This window comes from Leucopleurus acutus (assembly GCF_964270905.1).
Source record: "Leucopleurus acutus genome assembly, chromosome: 4".
NCBI lineage: Eukaryota > Metazoa > Chordata > Mammalia > Artiodactyla > Delphinidae > Leucopleurus > Leucopleurus acutus.
Genome location: NC_139146.1, coordinates 85,977,124 through 85,989,647, shown reverse-complemented (window position 1 = coordinate 85,989,647; position 12,524 = coordinate 85,977,124). Strand labels below are relative to the sequence as shown.

The 12,524-nt window shown below is 36.4% G+C and overlaps 1 protein-coding gene across 1 annotated transcript in view; it reads left to right on the top strand.

The window, feature by feature from the left end:
- Positions 1-12,524, top strand: part of LOC309961122 (transmembrane protease serine 11D-like) — a gene marked incomplete at both ends in the record, with an annotated part of 47,879 nt that overhangs the window by 16,778 nt on the left and 18,577 nt on the right. Inside the window, one exon of the mRNA XM_082838151.1 lies at positions 3,456-3,523. Within this exon, the coding sequence (XP_082694277.1) occupies positions 3,456-3,523 (68 nt within the window). The remainder of the gene's footprint in view (positions 1-3,455; positions 3,524-12,524) is intronic.

The window sequence follows — 12,524 nt, the reverse complement described above, 5'->3', positions numbered from 1 at the left end:
AAAGAAGATGAAAAGACAACCCTCAGAATGGGAAAAAATATTTGCAAATGAAGCAGATAAGAAAGGATTAATATCCAAAATATACAAGCAGCTCATGCATCTCAATATGAAAAAAACAAGCCAATCCAAAAACGGGCCAAAGACCTAAATAGATATTTCTCCAAAGAAGATATATAGATTGCCAACAAACACATGAAAAGATGCTCAACATCATTAATCATTAGAGAAATGCAAATCAAAACTACAATGAGGGGGTTTCCGTGATGGCGCAGTGGTTGAGAGTCCACCTGCCGATGCAAGGGACACGGGTTTGTGCCCCGGTCCAGGAAGATCCCACATGCCGCGGAGCAACTAGGCCGGTGAGCCACGACTACTGAGCCTGCGCGTCTGGAGCCTGTGCTCCGCAACAAGAGAGGCCGCGATAGTGAGAGGCCCGCACACCGTGTTGAAGAGTGGCCCACGCTTGCCACAACTAGAGAAAGCCCTTGCACAGAAACAAAGACCCAACACAGCAAAAATAAATAACTAAATTAGTAAATTCCTACCCCCAACATCTTCTTAAAAAAAAAAACCAAAAAAAACTACATTGAGGTATCACCTCACACCAGTCAGAATGGCCATCATCGAAAACTCTACACACAATAAACACTGGAGAAGATGTGGAGAAAAGGGAACCCTCTTGCACTGTTGGTGGGAATGTAAATTGATACAGTCACTATGGAGAACAGTATGGAGGTTCCTTAAAAAGCTAAAAATAGAGCTACCTTATGACCCAGCAATCCAACTATGGGCATATACTCTGAGAAAACCATAATTCAAAAAGAGTCATGTACCACAATGTTCATTGCAGCACTACTTACAATAGCCAGGACACGGAAGCAACCTAAGTGTCCATCAACAGATGAATGGATAAAGAAGATGTGGCACATATGTATAGTAGAATATTACTCAGCCATAAAAAGAAATGGAATTGAGTTATCTGTAGTGAGGTGGATGGACCCAGAGTCTGTTACACAGAGTGAAGTAAGTAAGAAAGAGAAAAACAATTACCGTATGCTAACACATATACATGGAATCTAAAAAAAAAAAAAAAAAAATGGTTCAGAAGAACCTAGGGGCAGGACAGGAATAAAGACGCAGATGTAGAGACTGGACTTGAGGACACGGGGAGGGGGAAGGGTAAGCTGGGACGAAGTGAGAGAGTGGCATGGACATATATACACTACCAAATGTAAAACAGGTAGCTAGTGGGAAGCAGCTGCATAACACAGGGAGATCAGCTCCGTGTTTGTGACACCTAGAGGGGTGAGATAAGGAGGGTGGGATGGAGATGCAAGAGGGAGGAGATATGGGGATATACGTATATGTATAGCTGATTCACAGAAGAAACTAACACAACACTGTAAAGCAATTATACTCCGATAAAGACATTAAAAAAAACCCCACAAAGATAGTATTGTCACCCTCATTCAGGAGGGAAATATAAAATAGTTCTTTTTTCTTTGTTTACTTGATTTTTTGTCCATTGTAATAAAAGGGTCAATAATACAGGTTACAAAATCAAAGAAGTATGAAAGCAAACTCATCCAACCCATTAAAGAAGAATCAATAATAAGTTTGAAGGGAGTGAAAAAGCCCAAAGTTTACATGTAAAGCTCACTGAAAGCAGATGCATAGCCTCTGGGAGTTGCAGTAGTCAACTGTGTACAGAACAATTTTTTAAACACACTTTGGACTGTTTTCCTTTTACAGATGAAGAAATTGAGAGGAAGAAAGTTTAAAAGATTCGTTCAAGTTCTCATAGCAAGCTAACTTTTCCCTGTCCCCTATCTACTACACTTTCCACTCTCCTATTGGCTTCCTCTTCAGGCATCTGCTCACTGATTTTCTACCAAGTATTTGATAAGTTCTAATTAAAGAGACTACAAAATTTTCACCCACTCTATGAAATACGGATTCTTATCCATAGGTCTCTTCTTTTATCCTTGTATATGGATATCAACCAATTAATCAACTTGCTTTCTTTATGTTGCTTATTACCTTAGTCCTCACTAAATTACATCAATATTTTCCACATAACAAAAATGTCATAATTAAATTATATTTTTAACATTTTGGTCCAGTGTAGCCCATGCTGATGCAATACCAAATCATGAATTAAAATATAATTACAAGAAACATCTAAATTTTAGCAATTCCTTCAGTTTTAGGTCAGTTCCTTTTACTTCTGCTAAAGTCAAGTAATATTAAAGATAAATCAGTTTATTAAACTCCCTCCTACAATATACCATATTAATAAACACATTAAAACCTATCCTTCTACATAGTTAACTAAAATACTCACCAAATGATTGCATTCTATAATTCTAGATCATAGAATTTTGAGTGACTTTTTGCTCTCTTCTTAACACTTACTAGTACTTCTTGAATTTTTTAAAAAGGAAATTATTTTGAAAAACTAACAGCCTCATAACTCTTAAAAATATTTGAGACCTCTAGAAAGAAAAAAAGTTATTTTGCGTCACAACTGGTTGGTCTGATATCAGCCTAAAGAATGGATACTGAAAAAATAAATGCAGTGTAATAGAGATTGCATAAACTTTACAGTCTCAAGAAGAATTGACTTCAAATCCTGGCTTAATGTAATATTCAACATGCTACTTAATTTCCCCAACTTCACCTTTTCATGTTCACCCCCACCTTGGTCCAACCTCACAGTACAAGCCAACAGAATCCACTCGCCATTATGAAAGCTCAGTACATCTCACCCTGCATCTTGGCAGAACTGTTCCAGTCACAGAATCACTCACTACTAGTTTACTGTGAAGCTAAACCTTATACCTCAAGAGGACCATCCTTGCTGGCATTGAGCAATGATTCAGGGGGAAAGTTAAAGTTAGGTCAGGAAATACCAACTGATGCTAAAAATAACTTATGTTGCTTAGGCATTAATCAGAAACAATAAGGAAAAGACTGGCCTTTACTTCGTTTCCTCTTTCTCATCAAGCTCTCCATTGCTGCTCATTTTAATCTGGTTTTACCCATTTAAGAACAGTTGTTGCAGGATCACACACTGTAAATTGTATCAGTGGACTCACCTAGCGTTGGGTTGGCTCATGCGCCCACCTTTTTGGGAACAGCCACCAAATCACGTAACGTGGGCTCTCATTGAGCAAAACATCTGCTATGTTTAGAATGGCTTCTAGCGAAGATGCATCCTGTCCATTATCATCTTTGTGTAACAGATGAAGAAACAGGCACTGCATCAGAAGGTTATTAACCTGCCTAAATCGCTCCCATGTGTTCTGAGATGGAACTGAACTAAACTGAACTCTCTATTCCTCATTAACATAGTCAACTCCCCATTAACAACCATGTTGCAAGGTTGGGCAGAAAGAGGAAACAGAGAAAGAACGGTAATTACAGAGAGGTTGTTTTTTCCTTTCTTTCTACAGATTACTAAAACATTCGAAGAGTCAAATTTAAGAAGCCAGTTCATCAGAGCTCATGTTGTCGGACTGAGGTGAGTGGAAATACAACAAAAAATATCTATAAGCATAGATACAACTTGGTGCATTTGATTTTGTTCACAGCATAGATAATGAATGAGACATTCACACAATGTGTTGCAATATTATGAAAATAGTATCATGGAAAGTTTAAAAACCAATGCCAAAAAACAAAACATGTCATACGATCTACTTACTAATGTAAATAACCATATTACTTCAGTTCTTGGTGGGAAAAGGAGGAAAGGGTAGAGAGAGAGTTGGGTGAAGGTACAGCAACAGGGTTATTCTATTATATAACTCCAGGGGATACTATTCACAATGCAGTCTATGTAGCAAACAATGCCTTGTGGAGATGTGCAGTGTTGTGGTCCTGGGCACGACTGGAACACTAAACCAACACCAAAAATGGCTTTTTGGGTTTTGTCTGCCTGGAATGCTATAATATAAAGGATGCTGTGGCCAAACACAGATGTGTCTGCTATGAATTAATAATAGGCGAAGTAGGGCTTCCCTGGTGGCGCAGTGGTTGAGAGTCCGCCTGCCGATGCAGGGGACACGGGTTCATGCGCCGGTCTGGGAAGATCCCACATGCCGCGGAGCGGCTAGGCCCGTGAGCCATGGCCGCTGAGCCCGCGCGTCCGCAGCCTGTACTCCGCAATGGGAGAGACCACGACAGTGAGAGGCCCACACACCGCAAAAAAATAAATAAGTAAATAAATAATAGGCGAAGTAGAAGCACACAAGCTAGTTATTTGCCATTCTTACCTTAGTTGAATATGGACTTATCCTTGTGATGTGATGTGATATTCCTACCAACTAAAAGAGCCACCCTTACTGACCCTAACATAAATATCTCAAATGTCCATATTGCTCAATCCTTCAACTAATATACAAAAGCTCTTCAGAGGGAGAGAAATTATACTAGTTCTTTCTCAAATACTAATACCACAAGAAAATTATTTTTTCTTATTCTCGGAAGAGTCACCTAGTTAAGTACCCAGGAGCATAGAGCTCTGGTCAGTTAAGTTTTGCTGAGGAGTTCAAGAAGAAGAATCCATAGGAAGAGCATTTTCCAAAATGCATTTCAGTCAGTTCAGTGCACATTTACCTTAGTACTTTCTTGAGAAATTCTCTGTACCAGCCACGAGCTTGCAATACTTGTAGGACTGAATCTGCATGTTTTTCTCCTTTTGTTCACTTCCCACTTACTTCTCATTTCACTGCAGTCTGGCTTCTGACCTCACCACAAAATAGTAATTGCTCTTGCCAAGTTCAGCAATGACATCTGAATCACAAACTCCAAAGAAATTATATCAGTCCTCTTCTTGGACCTCTCAACAGTATTTAACACTGTTGAGTTGTCAATCCTTTTTGAAATAGTACCATCCCTTGGTTTCTATGACCCTATACACCCCTGATTTTCCTTTTATCTCTTAAGTTATTCCTTCTCAATTTTCTTTGTTAGTTCTTATTCCTTCTCTTCCTCAAGTGTTGTCAGACTGTGCTGTAAGCCTCTCATCTTCTCAGTTCACACTGAAGCTCCTTTTAGGGGCTTCATTGCCCCTATGTGCTAATTATTATTAAAGTTGTATCTCTGGGCTAGTCCTCTCTTCTCATCTCGAGATGTGAATATACACAGCCGTCTACTTGACATCATATGGCTATCTTGGACAGCTCAACTTTAATAAGTCCAGACCAGAACCTATCATTTCTCCCCCACCAAATATGTTACTCTTCTAGTATTGCCTACCTCTATCAATGGTGTCACCTTCAACCCAGATGCTCAAGAAAGAAATATGAGTTATCGCTAAATTCCTATCTCTCCCTCAACCCACACATCCATCCATCTAACCTTCACAATTCTATTTCTTAATTATGTTTAAGATCCATAACTTCAAACACACTGCCCTCAATCATCTCTCTCCTTGTCTATGAACAGCCTTCTAATGAGTCTCCTTTCCTGCAGTCTTGCTCCACTCCACATTCTACATAGCAACCAGAAAGATTTCTTGAAATGAAATGCTAAACATAGTATTTGCTTAAAGTTCTTCTAACTGCTATTCCTTACCCTTATGATATGTCAAATATCATATATAAACATGTATATGTGCATCAGATATATGTATTGATATATATGTCTCCTTTTATATACATATATATATATATATATATATATATATATAACAAAGTTTACTAAACCTTCCTATATAGGGTTTTCTCCTACCATCTCTATTTCTGGGGTAGTCTTTTACTACTCTCTACTTTGTTATTTACTCACAAGTCCCACTAGGCTGTTTTCAGTTCTTCACTCTCTCTAACCTCAAGATCTTCTTATATAAGCTATTCCCTCTGTCTGAAATACACATCCACACACACACACCACTTTTTCCCCTTCCCCTTCTGTTTTAAAATATACTGCATCAATAGAAGATTTGAGGTACAGTAAGGCCAACAAATCAGGAGATGATAACTTTTGAAAAGAGAGTTTGTTACTCACAGTTCCCACAAGGAAGGTAGGTACATGACTCTTACAGAGTTGTTATGAAGATCAAATAAATGAAGTATAAAACACAGTCCTGTTTGAGTACCTATTTACATGTTTATCATTCACTAAAGATACCTCTTCTTTGAATTGCATATTCATCTTTTCTGGTTTTTTTCTATGATTTGTCTTTTTCTTATTGATTTGTAGGAGTTCTGTGTCTATAGGAGGTACCAAACAATTGTTACTTTGAGTTGCAAATATATTCTCCCTATCTATAGCATTATCTTAACACTTTGTATATGCATCTTTTGTTGTAGAAAATCAGTTGCAAAAGGTCTTACTTAAGAAATCCTTTATCATCTTGTATATAAAGAAAATCTCCCATATTGACTATAAATTTAAAATTTTTGCTGTTCCTATTCAAGTGCTTTGTTTGTGTGTGACATGAGGAAGATTTTTAATTTTTTACATAAGTTATTTTCCTTCAGATTTGTGATACCACTTCTACAGTATATTGTTTACATACGTCTATGAGTCTGTTTCTGGATTCCTATTAGACTTAATTATAGGAATTCTGTTCCTTCCAATTAAGCTTAGTAATTATGTCATTCAAATAAAACCTAGCACTATGGATTTGCCTATTTCTCCTTGTTCAATATATTTTGAGCACATATTATCAAGCACCTATATGTTTAGAATTATTATATCTGCCTCATGAACTATTTCTTTTAGCAAGGTATTAATCCTTTTTATCACTAATTAATATCTTTCAATCTTAAAATCTCTTATATCTGATACTATTATGCTACACTGACTTTCTTATGGTTCTTTTTACAACATACCTTATCTTCATTTTCAACATTCATATGTCCTTACAGGTTAGATTTTTCTCCTAAAACAAGAAGACAGCTAGATTACATTTTCAAATGCATTCTGACCATCTTTGCCTTTAACTAGAGAGTTTAGTCAGTTTCAATTTATTGTGATGATAGTTACATTTGGATTTATTTCCTCCATATTATCTTATGTTCTTCATCCTGGTTTTTCTAATGCTTTTTTCTACTATCTTGCCTTCTCTTGTATGACTGTATTTTCTTCAGTTTTTTTTTCATTTACTAATTTACAAGTTCTACATTCCATTTATCTTATTTTAGTGATTATTCTTAAAAAATTCTTACAAACAAGGAGAGTTGGTTTAATCCACTACCCTTCTTCCAAATAATACAGGAAACTTGGAACTGTTATTCACGTATTACTGATGTTTTAGTTCAACCTTATTTGTAACACCTGCAAATAAATAACTGTAATTATACTGTCAATATCATTTTATTAATTTTTTTAAGTAAACATCTTATTTTGGAATAATTTTAACTTTACAGAAAGACAGTACAGAACGTTTCTACATACACTTCACCTAGCTTCCCCTAATGTTAACATCTTACATAACTATGGTACATCTGTCAAAACTAAGAGATTAACATTGGTACATTATTAGACTCTGATTTACTTCGTTTTCACCAGTTCTTCCACTAATGTCCTTTTTTTCCATTTCAGGATCCAACCCAATATACCACATTACATTTAGGGTTGTTTTTTTCTTTAACATCTTTATTGCAGTATAATTGCTTTACAATGGTGTGTTAGTTTCTGCTGCATAACAAAGCGAATCAGCTATAGGTATATATATATCCCCATATCTCCTCCCTCTTGAGTCTCCCTCCCACCCTCCCTATCCCACCCCTGTAGCTGGCCACAAAGCACAAAGTTGATCTCCCTGAGTCATGCAGCTGCTTCCCACTAGCTATCTATTTTACATTTGGTAGTGTATATAGGTCAATGTTACTCTCTCACTTCGTCCCAGCTTACTCTTCCCCCTCCCCATGTCCTCAAGTCCATTCTCTATGTCTGTCTTTATTCCTGTCCTGCCCCTAGGTTCTTCAGAACCTTTGTTGTTTTTTGTTTTTTTTTTTAGATTCCATATATATGTGTTAGCATACGGTATTTGTTTTCCTCTTTCTCACTTACTTCACTCTGCATGACAGACTGGGTCCATCCACCTCACTATAAATAACCCAATTTTGTTTCTTTTTATGGCTGAGTAATATTCCATTGTACATATGTGCCACATCTTCTTTATCCATTCATCTGTCGATAGACACTTAGGTTGCTTCCATGTCCTGGCTATTGTAAGTAGTGCTGCAATGAACACTGTGGTACATGACACTTTTTGAATTATGGTTTTCTCAGGGTATATGCCCAGTAGTGGGATTACTGGGTCACATGGTAGTTCTATTTTTACTTTTTTAAGGAACTTCCATACTGTTCTCCACAGAGGCTGTATCAACTTACATTACCACCAACAGAGAAAGAGTGTTCCCTTTTCTCCACACCCTCTCCACCATTTATTGTTTATAAACTTTTTTATGATGCCATTCTGACCAGTGTGAGGTGATACCTCATTGTAGTTTTGATTTGCATTTCTCTAATGATTAGTGATGTTGAACATCTTTTCATGTCTTTGTTGGTAATCTATATATCTTCTTTGGAGAAATTTCTATTTAGGTCTTCTGCCCATTTTTGGATTGGGTTGTCATTTTTTGACATTGAGCTGCATGAGCTGCTTGCATATTTTGGAGATTAATCCTTTGTCAGTTGCTTCATTTTCAAATACCTTCTCCCATTCTGAAGGTTGTCTTTTCATCTCCTTTATGGTTTCCTTTGCTGTGCAAAAGCTTTGAAGTTTCATTAGGTCCCATTTGTTTATTTTTGTTTTTATTTCCATTTCTCTAGCAGTGGGGTCAAAAAGGATCTTGCTATGATTTATGACAAAGAGTGCTCTGCCTATGTTTTCCTCTAAGAGTTTAATAGAGTCTGGCCTTACATTTAGGTCTTTAATCCATTTTGAGTTTATTTTTGTATACGGTGTTAGGAAGTGTTCTAATTTCATTTCTTTACGTGTAGCTGTCCAGTTTTCCCAGCACCACTTATTGAAGAGGCTGTCTTTTCTCCATTGCATATTTTTGCCTCCTTTATCAAAAATAAGGTGACCATATGTGCGGGGTTTATCTCTGGGCTTTCTATCCTGCTCCACTGATCTGTATTTCTGTTTTTGTTCCAGTACCATACTGTAGTATTGTATGACTGATTACTGTAGCTTTGTAGTATAGTATGAAGTCCAGGAGCCTCATTCTTCCAGCTCTGTTTTTCTCTCTCAAGATTGCTTTGGCTATTCGGGGTCTTTTGTTTTTCCATACAAATTGTGAAATTTTTTGTTGTAGTTCTGTGAAGAATGCCATTGGTAGTTTGATAGGGATTGTATTGAATCTGTAGATTGTTTTTGGTAGTATAGTCATTTTCACAATGTTGATTCTTCCAATCCAAGAACATGGTATATCTCTCCATCTGTTTGGATCATCCTTCTTTCATCAGTGTCTTACAGTTTTCTGCATACAGATCTTTTGTCTCCTTGGGTAGGTTTATTCCTAGGTATTTTATTCTTTTTGTTGCAATGGTAAATGGGAGTGTTTCCTTAATTTCTCTTTCAGATATTTCACCATTAGTGTATAGGAATGCAAGAGATTTCTGTGCATTACTTTTGTATCCTGCTACTCTACCAAATTCATTGATTAGCTCTAGTAGTTTTCTGGTAGCATCTTTAGGATTCTCTATGTATAATATCATGTCATCTGCAAACAGTGACAATTTTACTTCTTTTCCGGGTTGGATTCCTTTTCTTTTTCTTCTATGATTGCTGTGGCTAAAACTTACAAAACTATGTTGAATAATAGTGGTGACAGTGGGCAACCTTGTCTTGCTCCTGATATTAGAGAAAATGGTTTCAGTTTTTCACCATTGAGAATGGTGTTGATGTGGGTTTGTCCTATATGGCCTTTATTATGTTGAGGTAAGTTCCCTCTATGCCCACTTTCTGGAGAGTTTTTATCATAAATAGGTGTTGAATTTTGCCAAAAGCTTTATCTGCATATATTGAGATTATCATATGGTTTATATACTTCAATTTGTTAATATGGTGTATCACATTGATTTGCATATATTGAAGAATCCTTGCATTCCTGGGATAAACCCCACTTCATCATGGTGTATGATCCATTTAATGTGCTGTTGGATTCTGTTTGCTAGTATTTTGTTGAAGATTTTTGCATACAATGTTCATCAGAGATACTGACCTGGCATTTTCTTTTTTTGTGACATCTTTGTCTGGTTTTGGTATCAGGGTGATGGTGCCTCGTAGAATGAGTTTGGGAGTGTTCTCCCTCTGCTATAGTTTGAAGAGTTTGAGAAGGATAGGTGTTAGCTCTTCTCTAAATGTTTGATAGAATTTGCCTGTGAAGCCATCTGGTACTGGGCTTTTGTTTCTTGGAAGATTGTTAATCACAGTTTCAATTTCAGTGCTTGTGACTGGTCTGTTTATATTTTCTATTTCCACCTGGTTCAGTCTTGGAACGTTGTGCTTTTCTAAGAATTTGCCCATTTCTTCCTGGTTGTCCATTTTATTGGCATAGAGTTGCTTGTAGTAATCTCTCATGATCCTTTGTATTTCTGCAGTGTCAGTTGTTACTTCTCCTTTTTCATTTCTAATTCTGTTGATTTGAGTCTTCTCCCTTTTTTCTTGATGAGTCTAGCTAATGGCTTAACAATATTCTTTTTCTTCTCAAAGAACCAGCTTTTTGTTTTACTGATCTTTGCTACCGTTTCCTTCATTTCTTTTTCATTTTTTTCTGATTTGATATTTATGATTTCTTTCCTTCTGCTAACTTTGGGGGTTTTTTGTTCTTCTTTCTCTAATTGCTTTAGGTATAACTTTAGGTTGTTTATTTGAGATGTTTGTTTCTTGAGGTACAATTGTATTGCTATAAACTTCTACCTTTGAACTACTTTGCTGCATCCCATAGGTTTGGGGCAGTCGTGTTTTCATTGTCATTTGTTTCTAGGTATTTTTTGATTTCCTCTTTGATTTCTTAGTGATCTCTAGGTTATTTAGTAGTGTATTGTTTAGCCTCCATGTGTTTGCATTTTTTTAAGTTTTTTTCCTGTAATTGATATCTAGTCTCATAGCGTTGTGGTCGGAAAAGATACTTGATACGATTTCACTTTTCTTAAATTTACCAAGGCTTGATTTGTGACCCAAGATATGATCTATCCTGGAGAATGTTCCAAGAGCACTTGAGAAAAATATGTATTCTGTTGTTTTGGGATGGAATGTCCTCTAAATGTGAATTAAGTCCATCTTGTTTAATGGATCATTTAAAGCTTGTGTTTTATTTATTTTCATTTTGGATGATCTTTACATTGGTGAAAGTGGGGTGTTAAAGTCCCCATTATAATTGTGTTACTATTGATTTCCCCTTTTATGGCTGTTAGCATTTACCTTATGTATTGAGGTGCTTCTATGTTGGGTGCATAAATATTTACAATTGTTATATCTTCTTCTTGGATCGATCCCTTGATCATTATGTAGTGTTCTTTTTTGTCTCTTGTAATAGTCTTTATTTTAAAGTCTATTTTGTCTGATATAAGAATTGCTACTCCAGTTTTCTTTTCATTTCCATTTGCATGTAATATCTTTTTCCATCCCCTCACACTCAGTCTGTATGTGTCCGTAGGTTAAGTGGGTCTCTTGTAGACAGCATATATACAGGTCTTGTTTTTGTATCCATTCAGCCAGTCTATTTCTTTTGGTTGGAGCATTTAATCCATTTGCATTTAAGGTAATTATTGATATGTATGTTCCTATTACCATTTTCTTAATTGTTTTGGGTGTGTTTTTATAGGTCTTTTCCTTCTCTTGTGTTTCCTGCCCAGAGAAGTTCCTTCAGCATTTGTTGTAAAGCTGGTTTGGTGGTGCTGAATTCTCTTACCTTTTGCTTGTCTGTAAATGTTTTAATCTCTCCGTCAAATCTGAATGAGATCCTTGCTGGGTAGAGTAATCTTGGTTGTAGGTTTTTCCCCTTCATCACTTTAAATATGTCCTGCTACTCCCTTTGGGCTTGCAGAGTTTCTGCTGAAAGATCAGCTGTTAACCTTAGGGGGATTCCCTTGTATGTTATTTGTTGCTTTTCCCTTGCTGCCCTTAATATTTTTTCTTTGTATTTAATTTTTGAAAGTTTGATTAATATGTTTCAGAGTGTTTCTCCTTGGATTTATCCTGTATGGGACTCTCTGCAGTTCCTGGACTTGACTGACTATTTCCTTTCCCATGTAGGAAAGTTTTTGTCTATAATCCCTTCAAATATTTTCTCAGACCCTTTCTTTTTCTCTTCTTCTTCTGAGACCCCTATAATTTGAATGTTAGTGTGTTTAATATTGTCCCAGAGGTCTCTGAGACTGGCCTTAATTCTTTTTATTCTTTTTTTTTTTTTTTTTTTTTGTTCTGCAGCAGTTATTTCCACTCTTTTATCTTCCAGGTCACTTACCCATTCTTCTGCTTCAGTTATTGTGCTATTGATTCCTTCTAGAGTATTTTTAATTTCAGTAATTGTGTTGTTAATCACTGCTTGTTTGCCCCT